General features: G+C 52.8%; 3 protein-coding genes across 3 annotated transcripts; all 3 read left to right on the top strand.

The window, feature by feature from the left end:
• Positions 1-959: 959 nt before the first annotated feature.
• COLE_04535 (uncharacterized protein) lies at positions 960-1,931 on the top strand (the record flags this gene model as incomplete). Its single annotated transcript, XM_018426428.2, has 2 exons — positions 960-1,044; positions 1,078-1,931. 2 exons carry the CDS (start codon positions 960-962, stop codon positions 1,929-1,931), a joined length of 939 nt encoding a protein of 312 aa, XP_018281116.1.
• A 4,311-nt stretch (positions 1,932-6,242) lies between these two features.
• On the top strand, positions 6,243-7,244 carry COLE_04534 (uncharacterized protein; the record flags this gene model as incomplete). The annotated part of the gene is made up of 1 exon (XM_018425172.1): positions 6,243-7,244. The coding sequence occupies one exon, from the start codon at positions 6,243-6,245 to the stop codon at positions 7,242-7,244; it is 1,002 nt and encodes a 333-aa protein (XP_018281115.1).
• A 991-nt stretch (positions 7,245-8,235) lies between these two features.
• On the top strand, positions 8,236-8,826 carry COLE_04533 (uncharacterized protein; the record flags this gene model as incomplete). The annotated part of the gene is made up of 1 exon (XM_018425171.1): positions 8,236-8,826. One exon carries the CDS (start codon positions 8,236-8,238, stop codon positions 8,824-8,826), a length of 591 nt encoding a protein of 196 aa, XP_018281114.1.
• Positions 8,827-18,754: the final 9,928 nt, after the last annotated feature.

Raw genomic sequence — 18,754 nt, 5'->3', positions numbered from 1 at the left:
TGCCCCATCCCTCAAGCACGTCTCAGATTGGTAGCTTCTCGCTTGACGTATGCCGTGCCCCCTTTGTAGACGTCATGAGCAGGACGGCTACACAGATGCCAGCACCTGGCAGAAGAGTAGGACCATGTTGCGCAGAACGAGTCGTCACCACATTCATCGACGTAAGAGCCGTCAATACGCGCAAGGCGTCTTCTGCTTGTGCATAGGGCATCTTGTTGAGACGGCCGGCCGACCAGGGAAGCAGAGTTGCATGCGTAGCTCGACCCACAACACTCCTGCAACAGAAACACTGCGGCGGACGCGTTGAATTACGCCCTTGAGGACTCTCGAAGTTCGGACCGACTCTATGCAACGGCCTTGTACCGCCACACACACGGAACAACATGCCACCCAGCTCACAGAGCGCAAGTGAAGTCATCGACTGTCTGCAATCCGTTAGCACTCAGACAGTATTACTGTAGCAGTCCACCCTGCCTCGACCTGCACCTACCATGCACACAAGTGCGCTGCCTCGACCCGATACCATGCTTACCGGATGCGTGTCGTGGCGCCACCTTCGGCGCCAGCAACATCGACCACATGACCCACACGTGGTCTACGCCCAACGTCACGTGCATGCAGAACCAGCTCATCACGTGACTCGGCGTCGGTACTTCCGCACGATACGATACATCCATACGGCTCATAGTATATATAGCGTCGTCGTTACTCAGTAACGACCAACGTATGTATCTTCCAGTCTCTTAGACTCGCCCTCGTCGACAGCATCGTCGACGGCTGCCGGACTCGAGTACCTCACCCCACTGGGTGAGTCTCTCGCCACGACAATGCGTCACTCACTCACTGGTCGCGTATCTGTATGTTGTGTGGGAATTCACGTGAATCTTGGCTTTGTTTACGTACCATGCCCCTGACCCCTTGCTTATTCCTCCACCATCCGGTCACTGGCTCTCCCCGCCATGTCCTGCCATACTCACTCTTATCAACAACACTTCAAGTCAACTCTGCATCGCGACTACCAGCGTCTTATGACAATCTCCTTGAGTGAGCACTCATAGTATCGTCTGCTCATTGCAGCTTTTGATCACCTGGCATACCCGCACATCATTGAGCGCGTCCTCGACTTCGCCGATGCGCGTACCCTCTTAGCATTCAGCCGCACGGCTCATGCGTACCGCAAGTGCGCCCTGACCGCGACGCGCCACATCGTGGTCGAGCGCCAGGGCCGCTCTCTCTCGATCCGGAGCTCGCGGGGCTCTATTGGCCGCGCATTTCCTCCTGGTACTCACCACCTCGTCGCAAGCGCGCATCTCTCCTCAGACACTTTCGCGCACACCAAGGTTATCGACTTCGTCGGCGCGACGGGAAAAGGTGCCCCACGTCCACTTCACGTTGTTCCCGCATCAGTGGTCAGAGTTATCGAGCGTAACGGCATCAGCAAGCACAACTATGCGCAGTATCCGTCCACGACTACGATCGTCTTCGGCAATCTGAGCTTGCGTTTTCCCAATGAGAGCACAATCCATTGGTCGGGACCGGGCGTTCCGCTTGGCTCGCGGCTGGTATGGAACGTGACGGGCTTGGGCTGCGGACAGTCGGTGGACAACAAACTCACGGATAAAAGGTTGCGCGAGGTCGTGCTCCACTTTTCGGCCTTCTACGGGAGGCTCTCTGTGGACCCATTCATACGGCTCCTTAGAATTTTGACCCATGTGGAGAAGGTCCACGTGTGGCTAGTAGGGTTAGACACCTTTCCACCGGGCGAGTTGACCTTTGAAGCGCCCGGTCTGACCAACGAAGAGGCATGGTCCTCCAGATTGCTTGCGCTGGGCCCAGCCGCGGACCGTCTCTCGTTACTCACCGCTCAAGCGTACAAGGTGGAGGTTGGAGGGGAGCAATACGAGCTTGAGACGGTCGAGGAGCTATGGTGATCGGATCGGTGCAATGGGACTGTCCTTGCCTCGTGTAGGCAGCAGTATAGTTGCAGGAAACAGTTCAAGATGTATGATAGCCATGCAGCTTTACCACCCTGTCTGCAGGCTGTGCTGAACGCAAGAAATCAAGGAGGCGGGGCAGGATGGTGCTCGGAGCGACAGACTGCCCTGCCACACGCGCGGCTGAGCTTCGCGTACCAGTTCAGCGCAGTACGTCTACCTCGTCAAGTGCCCCCGCCTCGGGGCTGTAAAATGTGGAGCAGCCGCAGAACAACATTACGTGCAGGCCAATAAGATTGGCCACCAGTGAGTGAGGTACTGATACCATCTGCATCGATCCACGTTTACTTCCGCGCGGTGTTGGGCTTGCCCAGATTCTTTCCTGCCCATAAGAAGCACAACGAGGAGCTGAGAACACAAGAAGTCGAGGAAATGAGAGGGAAAACGGCGAGAACGAGAACTGAGGAAGGGAGAAGAGAATTACGGTGATCGGCGACCGGACAAAAGAAACCAGGGGGATAGGCTGAGAGGATCTGATCGACGCCGCGGGCGGGCGCAGATACGCCCGTTTGCAGGCAGATTGATTCACGTATGTTTGGCCATCGCTTACCAAGGAGAGTGAGTCACATATGTCTGGCTATCGCTTAGCATGATGCGAGGCCGCAGATTCCGGAATTGTGGTGCGATGGTGCGCCACATAGATCGAGAATCCTGGATTCGTTACATACCGCAAGTGCCACGCCCTTACCTCCTTGGTATCGCCTTCGCATTCGAGACGATTGCAAGGGATGTACTGGTCTCCATCAGGCATAGGGGTTATCGTCAAGCGGAGCTGCCCAGGCTTTGCTGCGGTCTGGATAATCCGATTTGATTTTGAACCGCTTTGCAGGAGAATCCTTGGCAATATGTTCTATGCTGGGGTCATCGTTGCAGTTGTTGTCTTCCGTTCACAAGTCATTACTCAAACTTGCTCCTTCAGGAATGACATTATTTCGCACCCTTTCCTCGAACCACTGTCATTAGATGCTCAAATCGTGCCCACCACACCCTGCGTCCCAAAGGAGAGGTCGCCTATGTCTTTGAGTGGCACTTATCATTCATGAACGACATAATGACGCCCCGCCTTCCAACACTAGCCTGCTAGACTTTAATCTTTGCCTCCAATCCCACCCACGATGGCGCTACGATGGCGCTGCACACGTTGAACACGGCAGACAGCTATCGCTCAGGCCGCTAACATACAGCGCCTCCGTCATGTTAGGATTACAACAAGGCGGGAAGCTGGACGGCAGGGATAGTGGAATGACTAAGCTCACTAACGGCACACCAGAATGCCGGAATGCCAGGTTCGGTCGCCAAAGGTGTCGTACATCACCCCAAATCCCTGGTTTTGCTCTCGAGACGATATTTGAATTTGCTGACGTCGGTGCATCGCTTTGTCAGCCCGTGTGTGATGACCGATGACCGCGACGCTACTGTGAATAATAGAGATAACCGTCATTTTAGCCACGTCTTCGATAGCCTTAGGACGGGTTGCTCGGAGCAACGCGTCTGTTGGGCATTGGCAACGAAAGGCTACTCGAAAGCCGAAGTTACGGCGAGATTCGAGGGGGAAAGGGGGGTAGGGGGTTCACACTCTCTGTAAAGTAACTATAGTTAAGGGGCGGGGCATCCTCGCTGAATGCAGAGACCACCGAGCTCTCACTTGCTGAAACCACGGTTTGTGACCCCGACATGGACGTGGCAGAAGTAACTACTGCTCGTCATACTTGTGGGCAGTGACGCCTTGTGACCAGCATGGTGACGAGAAGCGGGGGCGCCCATGTGCGGCGTTGTTGTCGAACGCGATCCGAGCGAGCTCGTCTCCCAGTGGCTGAGCCTGATTCACCCCAGCGGTAAGGCACAAACAGCGTCGTCGCCATGAATTCGTGCAGAGCGTTACGATAAGCACTGGAATTATGGGGACGGACATTTGGGGAGAGATTGGAGAATCAAAGCTGAACAATCATGCAATCAAGGGTGGAAGCGCAAACGAGAAGGAAGGGAAAGTATACACGAGAGTACGTGAGTGCAATGTTAGCAGCGAATGGCTGATCAAGCAGAAAGAAATGTGTGCGTTGAAAATGAATCTGGGGCAGAGAAATCTCCATACAGTAGCGCGTTCAGTCAGTAAGGCAAAAGAAGGTGAGGCGGAGGAACAGGCCGAAATGGGGTGAAGAATGGAGGTGGCGGTGCGTCAAAACACAGGACACAACAAAGTACCGAGATGGCGTACACCCTACCTGATACCCTTCACTCCCGCGGTCGCCCGTTGCACACGGCCTAATAGCGTGTATATATAGACCGACGAGCATCCACTGCGTTTCCTCGCTTTACTTCCTTACCACTCCTATGAGCGACAACAAGACTAACAACACGAGTGGCACCATTGGTGGCCCAAGTCGGGCGATGACTCTCAAGCCCTAGTTCAATCAAGACCGCCCCATGCCCATCCAATCGATCAGAATGATACACGAATGGTTGTGCAGTTGCCAGCGCATCCCGTCACCATCGACCACATGGCCTTCCCGCACATCATCAGCGCTATTCTTGCGAACGTCAGCAGTGAGACTCTCCTCGCCTTCCGCTGCACGTCAACGCTCTACGCGGACCGCTGTCTCCAAGATCTCGGGCGGCACATTGTGGTAAAAGCTGCTAAGCGCGACGCATCCATCGTGATCACATCGCCACGCAGCACACTGCCTAGTCTCCGCCACTCATTGTTCCAAGAGCTGGAGCGCCGGATGGTGGGCGGCGACTGACTCATCAAGGAATGCCGCATCTTTGACATTTGTGGACCTGCTGGGGCAAAACAGTCTCGGCTCGTATCCTTTCGCCTGCAAAGCTTAGAGGTTCTCCGCATCCTCCGGAGCATGGCACGCTCTACACGAAGTACAGTGACCACACCCATTTTCTACAGGCTGTAATTGTCTTCAGAAACATGGCGGTCCCTCCCGAGAGGGACCTTTGGGATGATGAGCCCTACTTTTGGGATGGACCGTCTCTACCCCACTGCCATCGGCTAACATCACATCGTTTCACGCTCAGAACAACTGGGGCAAGTTCGTTTTCCCCTAGGCAAATGCCTCGTCTGGCAGTTCTACACTTCCGCCAGTTCCGATCTGGTACAACGCTCGAGGACACACTCGACAGCCTCAAAAGCGTCGTTCAATACGTGGTGATCTGGGGGCGCACCGTAATGGTCAAGGTAGTAGGCTCCTCAAAGCAGTTAAGTTCCGCAAACCGCATTCTAGGAAAGCTGCTGGAATGGAAGCAAACGATTACGTGCAGCAGCAAATCAGCATGGAGCTCGGCGACAAGGCGTCTCATATCGTTCCTGACTCCCAAAGAATACTGCGCGGAGCACGGAACGTGGCAGAATTGTCTTTAGACTTGCCAGCAGCTGTAGTAAGCCAGCGAAAGCAGCTGGGAAGAAGGGTGAGAGACTTGCCGGATCTTTCAACAGGGACTGACAGCAGGGCGCTGGTGCATTAGTATTATGAATGAGGAAAACGCCCAAAATTGTGAACTGTTCGGAAGCTGAAGAGAAGGTTGCGAGCGCAGTAGACCCTATCTGCTATTTGTTGAATGACTGGGAGGTGCCTCAGTGTTATCGGCGGGCGTCTAGATCACTGTACCGCTTCCTGTAATGAACGCTGTTGATGGCGAATCCATACAAATATCGATTTGTGGGTCTGCTGCATGCATGATGTTCTGAGTGAGGTCTGACATATCACCGCTCTCTCATTACCTCCCACACCAGTTTTCCAGACCCCTTTCACTTCAAGTCCAACTGGTCGTGACACCAGCCAAGTGGCACTTGTCATTCCTATAAGAAGAGAAGGGTTCGATTGGCGCCAAGCTCGGCACATCGGTCGCCGACGCCAGGCGCCTTCACCTTCTGCGAGAAGTCTCCTCGAGAAGAGATCGGCAGGACGAGGCGGGCAGAGCACTAAGGCAATGGTTTCAGCTGAAGAAGAGGACAGATTCATAGCCACGAGGATCAGAAACGGAGGTGAGCTGCGAAGCCCAATATTGTTGAGGGCGTCACTGATCTGAACGCCCCCCCAAGTGCGTGCATTGCTGTGCGGGGGAATGTAAGAGTTTTGGTGCGTTCTGAGGTCATTGCGGCCCCTTACTGCGGTCATGAGCGCATCACCGCTTGAGACACCCAGTTACATATAGTACGTCACCCGCACAGCCCAGGGTCACAGATCTCAACGTGAGCTCCAGCAACTCCTCCTCACCCAACTGTCGCTTCACGCGCACATGTCTGAACAGCGGCCCACTCAGGTCGCCAGTGGCTCCAGTCAGCCGGCGATAACCCAAGGTATACTGTTTGGTGAGAGTGTTGTGCTCATCTTCTTAGGCCCGGTCATTGACCACCTTGCCTACCCACACATCATCGACAGTGTGCTCGCGCACGCCGATGTCAAGCTCCTCCTCAGATTTCGCCAGACTGCCACAAAGTATTCAGCGCGCTGCATTCAAGCTATCGGGAGCCACCTGATTGTGGGGTCGACAAACTCATCTCCTCTAGTCCTCACATCTTCCCGCGGCCCCCTTCCCCGACTGTCCGGCCTCTCCCCCATCAGCTACGCGGAGATTGAGCGGCGTATCGACAACAGCCAGTGGCTATACACCCACTGCCGTATCCTCGACTTTCACGGCCATACCGGGGCCAAGTGCCCCCCATCCTTCATCGGCGCGCTCACCAGCCTGCGCGCCCTCCGCATTATTTTGGTGCAGGACCTGTACACCAATCACGGCCTCGACAATCTCACTATCCCGACACTCGTCGTGTTTGGCCCGCTTCCCGGCTACGATCGCTCATACCACCGTCTGTATCTTTGGGAAGGGCCGTACCTCCCCAAGTCCCATAAGCTGGCTTGGGTAGTAACAGCACTCTCGAAGCGCGTCCGTTCAGGGCCGCTGACCTTCCCGTTTGACGTACCCACCAGCGTCGTCCTTCATCTGCGCCACTTTCGGCTCTTCTTTCAAGTCTTTTCCAAGCCCGACGACACCCTTGCCTGCCTTGGCATGATCGTACATGAGATCTTGCGGCGACATGCCAGCACAACTGTCAAAGTTGTGGAGCTGGAGGCCATCGCTTTCAACAATGGAAGTGGCCCAGACCTCGACGAGTGTAAGGCAGGTCTCCTAAGGATCGTCGATCAGTACACGTCACGCCTTGTCTTCATGACCTCCCCCGAGTACTGTGCGGAGTACGGCGCTGAGCAATACTGTATTGAGACTTGTGAGAAGCTGTGATGAATGATACATAAGGGCTCGTAATGATTGTTTTAGTCACAATAAATTAGCTCACTCGGGTCGTATGTCGGGTTCGTGATGGTGAGAGTGACAACAATTAGAGTTGAGACTGATATCCCGTAAGTGACCTCCTAGAAGACGGTGTGGTGCGATCCAGGTGTACATACTTCTGCCTTAATGGGATGGACGCCTCTCTTACTCTCGGGTCCCTGAGAGAACTGGCTATGACGGCTCTCATCTCGTACTGGGGCAAGTGGCTTGCGTACAGATCGCGAAGTGTCATAGATCTAGATTTGTTGCAGATCAGAGTCAACATAGATTGCATTGGTGTACTGGCGCTGAATCACTGACTTCCAAAGTCACTCTTCCGTTTCCGAGAGGTTTGCTCTCTAACGCAACCGCTGGTTAGCTTTGTGTCGTAATGTTCGCACTTTGTATGAACATACGACGACGATACGTTGACCGGGCGCATTCGGAGCTCCGCTCATGGCTGCGCCCCGCCTTTGTTCCTTGGGCTTCCAGAGACACCAGTGTCATTGACTTGGACCTTTTTAGCGTGGTACAGTCGATGGTAGCTTTTGCCCTTCCAACATGTTCTCAGCTGACTCAAGACGCATCCTGAGCACAGATTGCGCGCTGCAGTCGTCGGCGGACGAGGGTAGGTACAACTATCCACGCTGTCGCTAACAATCAAGCCTTTGGCAAGGTCATCGACCACCGATCGTATCCGCACATCATCGATGCAATTCTGTCACACGCCGAGGCACAACTTCTGCTCAGTTTTCGCTGCACATCCTCAGAGTACTCCGAGCGCTGCTTGCATCTCACTGCCCGCCATTTGCTGGTGTGTGGCACCCCGACATCTCTCCGAATCAAGTCAGCGCGTGGCGATCTGCCCCACTTCATGGGGGAATGGAGACCTTCCAAGCTGCGAAGCTACCCCTGGCTCGGCAGCTGCCATCTCCTGGATGTCCGCAGCAGAAGCGGACCCATGGCCTCCGAGATCCTCGGCCCTGCCCTGAAGAACCTCCAAGTCCTCCGCATTCTCTCGGGCTACGGACCTTATCACTCTTACAGCTTGGGGCACTACTCTGCCACTGTTCTGGTCGTCTTCGGCAGGCTGCCCGAATACGATCCGAAGACCGACATGTTCTACCTCTGGCCCGGCTCTCTGCTCCCCCGCTCCCGCAAGATTGTCTGGACGGTTTCCAGCATCTCCTCCCGCCTCCCACTTTTTTTGGGCAGCAATGTCTCACCATACACTCACCAAGTGGAGGACGCGACGCTGCACTTCCGGTGTTGTGAACCCACCCCGGATCCGGACGGTATGTTCGCACATCTCGCGGGCATTGTGTCCGACATTGTCGAGTACATTATCTCGAACATCTTGACGATCGTAGACCTCGACCAGGTCTGGACGTGCACTCCCCTTTCTGCAGGGCCGCTGGAGGACTTTCCGGAGCGTCGGCTTCGGCTTCTTGACCAGCTTGGGCCCCTCTCTGCCCGCACGAAGTTTATGACGGGAAAGGAGTATAGCCAGGCATACGGCGAGGAGCAGTATCGTATCGAGACCTACGAATGACTGTGGGTCTGCACTGTACCAGAGTGGCCAGGCAACCTTCGGACTATAAAGTATTGGGATGCATCCAGTTGCTGGACGTCATGACCCGCGGAACTAAGAAAGTGGTAAGCATGCTGCCAAAGGCACGAAAAGAATCCGTTTGACGTCATCATGTGGCACAACGCCCCCACTCTCACTCCTTGCGCCCCGCTCCATTCTCGATTGTGATGTTCCTTAACTCGATGTGCAAGCCACCCAAGCGCCTGTGTGTAGACATTTCTCAGCTGCCTAATGGCTCCGCGGCGTGGGGCAGTCGAGCCGTGGCGCCATCGGCTCACCGTGAGAGCATCACATTGAATCTCGCTACTGCCACAATCCACACCTCACTACCCAGTACGCTACATTTCCGCCAGCCGGTGACCTTTGCGGCAGGGCTAACCACAACACCTCCCTGCTCCTTATACAGGTTCCCCGCGCTGAGATGTTGATGGCCTTTAAGCACATCTATGGTTACCAGGACGAGGAAGCCGAACAACCCGGGACACTGCCCGCCCTGATGGTTGGCAGCACGACCTTGGCCTTGAGCCGATCTTCCGCTTCGTTTGAGTGGGGAATGGGATGTGTGGCGTTGTCCCTGGGCTTGTTGGACTTCCACGCAAGAAGCCACCCAACCTCGAGTTGGCTGAGGGGGACGTCCACGCTAGGGTATTGGGTGCAGCACCATAGGGCACAGCAGCCGCCCATGAATACGCCGCCGCCTCTACCAGGAAGTTGAGACCTGATTGAAGCGTAGCATCGATTTCGGAGTCGAGGTTGTTGCTCTTGAGTCTGATGATATCGAAGCTGTGCTTCAATCAGGTCTCAACTTCCTGGTCTCAGGTTGTCTCTCCGCAAATGGACAGTGGCATAGAAGACGGTACCTGTTAGATAAGCTTCCTTAAGCTGGTTGAAAACTTTATCAGGGAGTGGTTGGTACTGTTTGAGTTCGCAAACAGCGCTGAGGAGGGTGGGCCACGGATTCATAATTATGGCGAAGTCGGCGAATGCAGCAGGCTAAAGCAGCGGGAAAGGCCGCGGCCATAGGGAATGTGTGACGATCTGAGCAACAACAAGCACTGAACACCAACTACATATGTCGACCATGTGGCATCACCTGTGTGACAACCATGCATCCTGATCACAAGGTTCTGACAGTTTATTACTGCATCGGCACCATTCAGCACCCACATCAGTACTGCCCTGTCGCATCGTCACATATACAGTGATGTCTAGGATCCTGTGACAATCCGACTGACAACGACCCCCAAGTAACTACAACATATGTCGACCACATGTCACCACCCATGCGGTAATCACACGTCCTGATCATGGGACACTCCACAGTTCATTACAGTGTCAGTACTGATTGGTACGTCGGTACTGTCCACATCCCATTCGTTGTGCTCGTCGTCGGCGTCAAGCTCAAGCTCAAGAGACTGCTGCTGTGGAGGAAAAGCAAGGGCATGACGCGATGACGCGGCGGTGGAGGTGATCTGGGATCGAAGCGGGAGCAAATGGCTGGTCGGACTGAGTCTGACTCGATCGGGACATAGGGCATTGACGTTTCGATCATCCGCTTCACTCGCACCTCCACCACTGCCAGTGGCGTGCACCACCGTGCATGGCGTTGGCTCATTCTATCTATACACCTACGGCTAGACGACAGCAACATACACTGGACATCGGAAGAACGCGCATGGCTCAACCACGGAAGACGAACAGGCGAGTGAGACTGTCGGAGAGAGAGACGGAGTTCGGGCTTAGAGGCTGGGCGCGTACCGAGGTAGCTGGTGTGGATGTCGGCGGCAACCGTGCCGTAGTCTTCGAGAGAGACAACGAGATGCGCGGTTGGGAGCGTGGGCTAGTGTCAGGCCCTGCGCCGTTCGGAAAGGCGGAGGCTAGGGAGTGGTTGAGCACAAAGGTGTCCGTACACCGGATGCCACTCCACCACCCCGATGACTCGAAGTCGACAACTGTGATAGGCGTGCAATAAGACTATGATACTATGATGGGGTGAGAATACGACGAGTGTCAAGAGTTGGGGGAAGAGGTCCTGAGGCGTCGCTGTATATGTGACGATACGATGTGAGCGGTGCCGACGTGGGTACCGATCGGTACCGACTCCGTTATGAGATGTGGAGCACCTTGCGATCGGGGTGCGTGGTTATCGCGTGGTGGTTGTCACGTGGTTGACACGTGTAGTCGGTTGTTCAATAGTCGTTGTCGTTCGGATCGTCACAGTACCCCCCCTCGCAAGTCTCGAACTCCGTGAGAGGGGAAAGATTGACGTACGATGTGTGGTAACGTCATCACAAGTGTATGTGAATCGTTGAACAATGGGCGCAAGTGGGGCGAGCTCGTCGCTACTTCCCGAAGCGGTAGAAAATGATTGTGAACGACGAGGATCGTGGTGGCGAGACTGTCGTGTGACGAACATGATTGTCGAAGCGGTGCGGGCGTTGTGTTGAGCGGTGCGAGCGTGTCATGCGACCTTGTGAATTCACATGCGCCCTTTTGAGGTGGTGTTGTATATAAACGAGACCGTTGTCGTCGAGTTCCGCAACATCCCACCTTTCCTTCGCTTCACCATTCAACTTTCGTGATACCTCACAATGTCTTCTCCTTCTCCCGTTACTCCCTCTTCGCATGCTTCAGCCAAGGTTGTCGTGAGTTCTCCTGACTTCGACGCTGACGTTTGCCTTCGGTTGACACCCCTATTGACGATATTGATGACGGTACCGAGGGTTCGGTTTCCACTGATCACAACGGTGATCGCGACTCCGAGTATCTCCCCGACGTAGAAGGGAGCTCTACCGTGGAGAAGGATGGTGGTGTTGATTCGTCGGAGAAGGAAATCGCCATCGGTTCAAAGGCGAACCCCATTGACATCGATGACGAATATGAGTTCGAGACCATTTCGTTCAAGCGCAAGAAGGGTACGAGCGTTTTCGAGCCCCTCCCCGCCAAGGTCCGTCGCACCGAGACCGATTCGGACGCAATCGAGGAGTCGCCCAAAGGCAAAAACAAAACGCGGGCGAAGCACGCAACCAGTGATGCGTTGCGCATTCGTAACGTGAGTAGAAGGCCAGCGCGTGCTGATTATGAGCGCGAAGTCATCAAACAAGATGATATCCCGCGGCGTGTCTTTGAGACGATGAAGCTCCCGTCGACCGGGTCGGTCACCAACGTGCCGTACGCGTATGTTGTGACTGATCCGTCGGTTGGTCCTCTTGTTGAGCTGGTCGTTCAATTTCGCACCCAGGTCGATGAAGAGCGATTTTACGTGCCTCTCGAGATCGCTGACGTGGCGGTGAGCGCTATCGAGTGGGCCACTGGTCAGAATGCGAACCGCAACGTGAGTTGTTACCGATCGTTACTGATTGCCAGTATACTTCGTGTTGCCGTGCGACTTTGAATAGCATGAACTGCTTGATCATCCAGTTGGATGCCGAGCCATGCGATAAGTGCGCCAACGCCCGCATGAAGTGCGTTTTTTCGGAACCCGTCGTTGGCGATACGCGCAAAGGCATTCGCGGTTGCCTCTATTGCCACAGTCACGGTATGGGCGACCGTTGTTCGCGCCGGTTGGACGAATGGATCGCGAAGTATGAAAAGCAGAGCAAGGCCTTGGCCTCGCTTTACCGCCTTCATCAGCAAAGCGAAAGTTTTCACCAGAAGCTCAAGTCGCAGTTTACTTTGCCCTACAGCCGCGAGCGTGACGAAGTAATTGTCAATACGCTTGACCACTGGCGTCGTGATGTCGCCAATAACCTTAACTCGTTCGCCATCGCGGAGGGTTATGGTGATATGGGTTTGGACAAAAACTTCCACAAAACCGTCGCCAAGTACAGCGTGTTCGACACGCTTACTCAAGCTGCCGCTGCTTCCGTGAACACCGCGCCCGCTGGATTTATCACCTCGGCTCCCCCCGCTGCTCCTGTCGCTGGCCCCGGTCCGTCAAGTCGCAAGACGATTAAGGAGCGCACGACTATCGTCCTGTCTGACGATGAGGGCGGTACCCTCGATCACGACCTATACCGTCAGGTTAAGTTGTACGAGGAGCGGAAGGCGAAGGACAAGGGCAAGGGCAAGGCTGTCGACCGTTCTCAGTTTTCCTCTTCTTCAGACGTGTAGATTAAATACTTCGTGATTGATGTATACCGGTTGTGGTTGTTCAATCCCGATCGTTATCTATCGTTTTTTAGGCGTCTGTTTGAGGGTCGGCTGGTGCGGTTGGTGTGGGTAGCCTCTATGGTACTCATCCAATGCGTCAGCAGCATTGTCTTTAAGATTTTCATATGGTTCCCATGTGTCGTTGCCAGGATCCGTATAACCTTTCCACCGTACGAGATATTCAACGCGTTGATTCTTGCGACCTCTAATCCTAGAGTTAAGGATGGATTCTACTTCCCATTCTTCCTCTCCAAGGATTTCAATCGGTCCGGGCGGTGGTTGTTTACGATTGTCGATGTCACTGTCGATCCATGGTTCCAGTCAGTTTACGTGGAAGACGTTATGTATGTGGAAGTCCTTCGGTAGCTTGACTCGATACGTTACCGGAGATAGTACTTGTTCCACTTCGATGGGACCGATATATCGTACATCGAATTTCTTCATTGGTCGTTGCGTTGATAGGTTGCGGGTGTCCAGTCCCACTCGGTCTCCCGGCTTGAATCTTGGCCCAGGTGCGTGTTTACGATCATAGTATTTTCGATGATTTTCCTGCGCTTCTTGTAAGGACTGTTTGACCTGTTCTCTTGCTTCGAATATGACGTCCAAATAAGACTTCGCTTCCATACCAGGGGTGTAATCGGGTGTATCGAAGGAAAACCGTGGATTAAAACCAAAGTTGACGAAAAATGGTGATTTACCTCCTAAGGAAGAGTGTGCGGAATTGTTGTAAGCGAACTCCGCAAGGGGTAACAACTCCGCCCAGTTGGTTTGTAAGTGGTCGACGTATGCACGCAGGTATTCTTCCAGAAGTGCATTGACACGTTCGGTTTGACCATCGGTTTGCGGATGAGCGGCTGTAGACAATCGACGATCAATGCCTAATGTTGTGCAGACGTCGCGCCAGAAGGCAGACGTAAACTTGCTTCCACGGTCGCTAACGATCGTGCTCGGAATACCATGTTTGGCGAGTACGTTCTTAAGGAAGATGTAAGCCAAGTCCAGGGTAGTAATATCGTTTCGGCATGGTTCGAATATCGCCATCTTCGTAAATTTGTCTATGAAAACAATGATTGAATTGTAGCCGTCCGAGTCTGGCAGCGTTTCGATAAAGTCCATGGTAACTGAATGCCATGGCAATTCTGGTATGGGTAGTGGTCGTAGTAGGCCATAAGGTTTGTGTCGACGGATTTTATTATGTTGGCATGATTCGCATGATGCCACAAAGTGGTTGACAAACGAGCGTATGGTTGGCCACCAGAAGTGTCGTTGGACCAAATCCAAAGTCTTCCTGCGTCCAGGATGACCTGCTAATTTATTATCATGACAAAGTTGCAGTACTTGAAGTCTGGGTTGTCCTGCGGGGACAAAGATCTTGCCGTCGTAATAGAATGTTCCGTTTTGTCGGGTCCAGTGTTGTTCCCGATCGGTATTGCTCGTGTTCCATGTTTTGTTTTTCACGATGCAATATTCGTCCGTCCTTTGAGCTTTGACGATGTCGTTAACGAGTGTCGGAACGAGTGTGTTAATTTTCGTTGATCCGAGGCGTAACAGGGAAGCTGTTGGTAATGAGAGTAACTGCAGGTAGTTGTGTTGTCGGTCTTCCTCTGTTACCTCGTAATCGGGTCTTCTTGAAAGAGCGTCGGGCTTCTCTCCCTTCTTTCCGGGTCGGTATGTGATTTCGAATACGAAGGATGTTAGGAATAGCATCCAGCGTGCCTGTCTCCTTGTAAGTTGTCGCTTGGTATTGAAATAGACGAGTGGTTGATGGTCGGTAACGATCGTGATAGGGTGTTGGGCACCTTCAAGGTATTGTCGCCATTCGTGGAACGCACTAACGATTGCCAGTAATTCTTTATCGTGGATTTCGTAGTTTTGTTCGGCAGGTAACAGTTTGCGGCTGAAGAATGCAATCGGTACCAGTCGTCCATCAATCAATTGTGAGAGGATAGCGCCTATAGCAGAGTCTGACGCGTCGGTCTCCACGGTGTATGGCTTGGTCAAGTCCGCGAAATGTAAAATATCGCCATTGCGAAACGCTTCCTTGATGTCTTCAAATGCCAATCGTTCTCGATCGGTAAACTGGAAGGGTTTCGCATCTTTCGTTTTCGTAGATTCCGTTAATGCGAGAACTATTCGGGAGTATCCTCGTATAAAGTGGCGATAGTAGTTACAGAAACCAAGGAACGATCGTAACTCGTTCAAGTTCTTGGGTTCCGGCCACTCTAGGATCGCATTCACCTTCTTTTCGTCCATGGAAATACCGTCTGCTGAAATCACATAACCTAGGAATTCCGTCTTCTTCTGATAGAATTCGCATTTTTCGGCTTTGGCGTACAGCTTGCCTTCTCTTAGTCGTTGTAATACTCGTTGAATGTGTTTTGTATGTTCTTCCCGGGTTTTCGAAAAGATCATAATGTCGTCCAAGAACACGATTACGAAATCGTCGATCATGTCGTGGAACTGTGTATTCACGAGGTATTGAAAGGTTGCTGGGGCATTAGTGAGGCCAAATGGCATCACCAAGTATTCGAATAAGCCGTAACGGCAGCGAAATGCCGTTTTCCATTCTTCTCCTTCCGCAATGCGAATCTGATGATAAGCATTTCGCAAGTCTATTCGGGAGAAGAATTTTGCGGACCCAAGTCGGTTGAGGAGTTCCGAAATGAGTGGTAGAGGATAGCGATTCTTAACCGTAACATTGTTGAGACCGCGATAATCTACGCAGAGTCGCAACGAGCCGTCCTTCTTCTTGACGAATAGGATAGGTGCCGCTGCGGGGGATTGTGATGGTCGAATGAAACCTATTTCTTGCATTTCGTCGAGGTATTTCTTTAATACGTCAAGTTCCACCGGTGACAACGCATATAATGGTCCATGCGGTGGTGTCGCTCCTTCGACTAGAGTAATCTTGTGATCGAATTTACGATGCGGTGGTAGTTTCATTGCTTGTTCCTTTGAGAACACGTCCGAGTATGGCCAGAACTCTTTGGGCACGTGTTCTTTGATTTCTTCTGTTATCTGTGGTTCACGACCAATCCCGGTCGTGATCTGTGCTGTGGAAACCCGCGGGTGAATCTGTGGCTGTGAAAACTGTGGCTGTGATAATCGTAGTACTCCTGTGACTTCTTTCTTCGCTAATTGGCGAAATACTCGTGCGCTGATCAGCTTGACTTCCGGTACCCGCTGTGGCTGTGGCTGTGACTTCTCTTGTCCTCCTTGAGTTCTTTTCTTCGGTCCTCTCCGTCGCTTTCTCTGTGGAGACTGTGGCTGTGACTCTGTAACTTTCACTTGTAACGCCCTACTAAACTGTGGCTGTGACATCTTCAGTTGCTGCTGTGGCTGTGACCCCATTCCATATCTCGCGTAATATTCGAGCGTCGTTTTGCTCGGACGGTACGGTTTGTCTCCAACAATTTTACGATCTTGGCCGGTAACAATCGTGAAGTTATAGTCCACGTGCGGTTGAGGTTCCCACTTCAATGTAACCTTAGCTCTATCGATCCAAGGTACGCCCAGTACGAGGTCCTCATTCCCGATGTCCATAACCTCCATACGATGTATGCCAGTCCTTGGCCCGTAACTTAATTCGACGTGTACATGTTCTGTGACTTGGACCGCTTTCTTCGGGTCCATCATGGTAACTGTGACTTCCTCATTTGTTCGATGAATCGGTAATTGTAACTCTTTGATTACTGTCGGATTGATGATGTTGATATCTGATCCGCAGTCAACGAAGGCTCTGTATTTGTCTCTTCCTATTTGTCGTCGAATGATCGTGACTTCTTCGTATATCCTTAATTTCTCTGGTGGTTTTCTTGCATCGAATAGGGTGCACCGCGCTGTGCGTAACCCTAGTTGCCCGCATTGCCCTCCCAGATACGGGTCTTTTCTCATCGGCTGGGAGGTCTTCAGTTTCCCTCCTGTCCTGTCTCTTCGACGGTGTGAGGCAATTCTTCCCAGATGACGTCGTGGTGTTGGATGTCGCCCTCTTGTTGCATATCGAATGTTACCGATCGTGCCCGTATCTCACTTTCTGTACGGAGTGGGCAGTCTTTAACGATATGGCCTTGGTTGCCGCATCGATAGCACAGACTCTGTTGTCTGCGTTGGTCCCTCTCTGCTTGAGAGACTACTGGTGCGCTTGGTCGAATCATCCCTGTGGCTGTGGAATTAACTGAAGTTGTTGATCGAACCGGTGGCGGTCTATAACCTGTGCCTGTCGTAGGTCCTGTTGGGTTCCGGTATCCTACAGGAGGTCGACTAGCATAGTGATAGATCGGTACTGGTCGTGGAGTGTAAAGGTTGGTCGGGTATCGGTACCTCGGCTGCATAGGAACGAATCCCGACCTCTGTTGCTCTTGTAAACGTTCTTGACGTCGATACTCCTCCCTGCTCCCCATTTCATGCGCTTGTACGTATAATTCTTGTAGCGTTGTCTTCCTTCCTGCGTCGGTAATTCGATCCTTAATGCTCGGACGAAGTCCATTGTAATAAGCATGCGTAAGCATGTTATTCGGGATGGGGTCGTCCGTATATCCTAAGATCGTGATATACCGCTTGAACTTGGCGGTATAATCCGCAACGCTCATCTTTCCTTGCTGTAACTCGTTGAATTCCCGTGCCGCATTCTGTCGACGATACGGGTCTCCTCGATCCTTTACGAATTGCTCTTGAAATAATCGATAATTCAACATCCAGGATGGTCTTGGTCCTGTGGCGTACGTTTGATACCACTCCGCCGCTTCGCCGCGTAAGGTACGCCCAATTGAAATGATCTTTGCTCTATCGGCTAGCCGGGGATACGTCACCTCGAAGATTTCGTCGCACGCTGCTAGGAATCCTTCAGCGTTCCGTGATTCATTGTTGAACTCTGGTAGCTTGACGTATACGGCCTTGGGGATAGGGATTTTCGCTTGATGTACTTCTTCTTCTTCTTCATCTTCCCGATCGGTACCATACGGTAACTCGGACTGACGCTCCAGGCTATGCCGAGCATCTGCGAGTCGATGGGCTGCTTCGATCGCTGTGACTTCTTCCGTTCTAGTCGTCCTTCTCCTCGAATTCGCTTCCGTTGTTAACTCGTTGATCTTTTGTGTCATCGGTTTCATATATTCCAGTAGTCGCTCCAACATTTCCTCTGTGTTGAGCGCCGTACTTGATCTTGTGGTTCGCTTGGAAGGTAGTTCTGGCATCGGTAGTAGTTCTTCACTACCGGTGGACTGTGGCTGTGGCTGTGATCGTCGTTTTCCTTTGGACTGTGGCTGTGGCTGTGGCTGTGGAGTTCCCTCTTCTCGAGGCTGTGGCGTTCTCTCTCCACTATCCTCCGTTCCTGTACTACCTTCTCTTGAAGTCGATGGATCCATCTTGTCGTCTTCGCTTCATCGACGTGGTGCTGTGAACTCTTGATACTTCTGTCATGCCCTGCGCCGTTCGGAAAGGCGGAGGCTTGGGAGTGGTTGAGCACAAAGGTGTTCGTACACCGGATGTCGCTCCACCACCCCGATGACTCGAAGTCGACAACTGTGATAGGCGTGCAATAAGACTATGATACTATGATGGGGTGAGAATACGACGAGTATCAAGAGTTGAGGGAAGAGATCCTGAGACGTCGCCGTATATGTGACGATACGTTGTGAGCGGTGCCGATATGGGTACCGATCGGTACCGACGCCGTTATGAGATGTGGAGCGCCTTGCGATCGGGATGCGTGGTTATCGCGTGGTGGTTGCCACGTGGT

This window comes from Cutaneotrichosporon oleaginosum (assembly GCF_008065305.1).
Source record: "Cutaneotrichosporon oleaginosum strain ATCC 20508 chromosome Unknown ATCC20508_contig04, whole genome shotgun sequence".
Lineage (NCBI taxonomy): Eukaryota > Fungi > Basidiomycota > Tremellomycetes > Trichosporonales > Trichosporonaceae > Cutaneotrichosporon > Cutaneotrichosporon oleaginosum.
The sequence above is the reverse complement of the archived record's forward strand: the minus strand, read 5'-3'. Positions and strand labels throughout refer to the sequence as shown.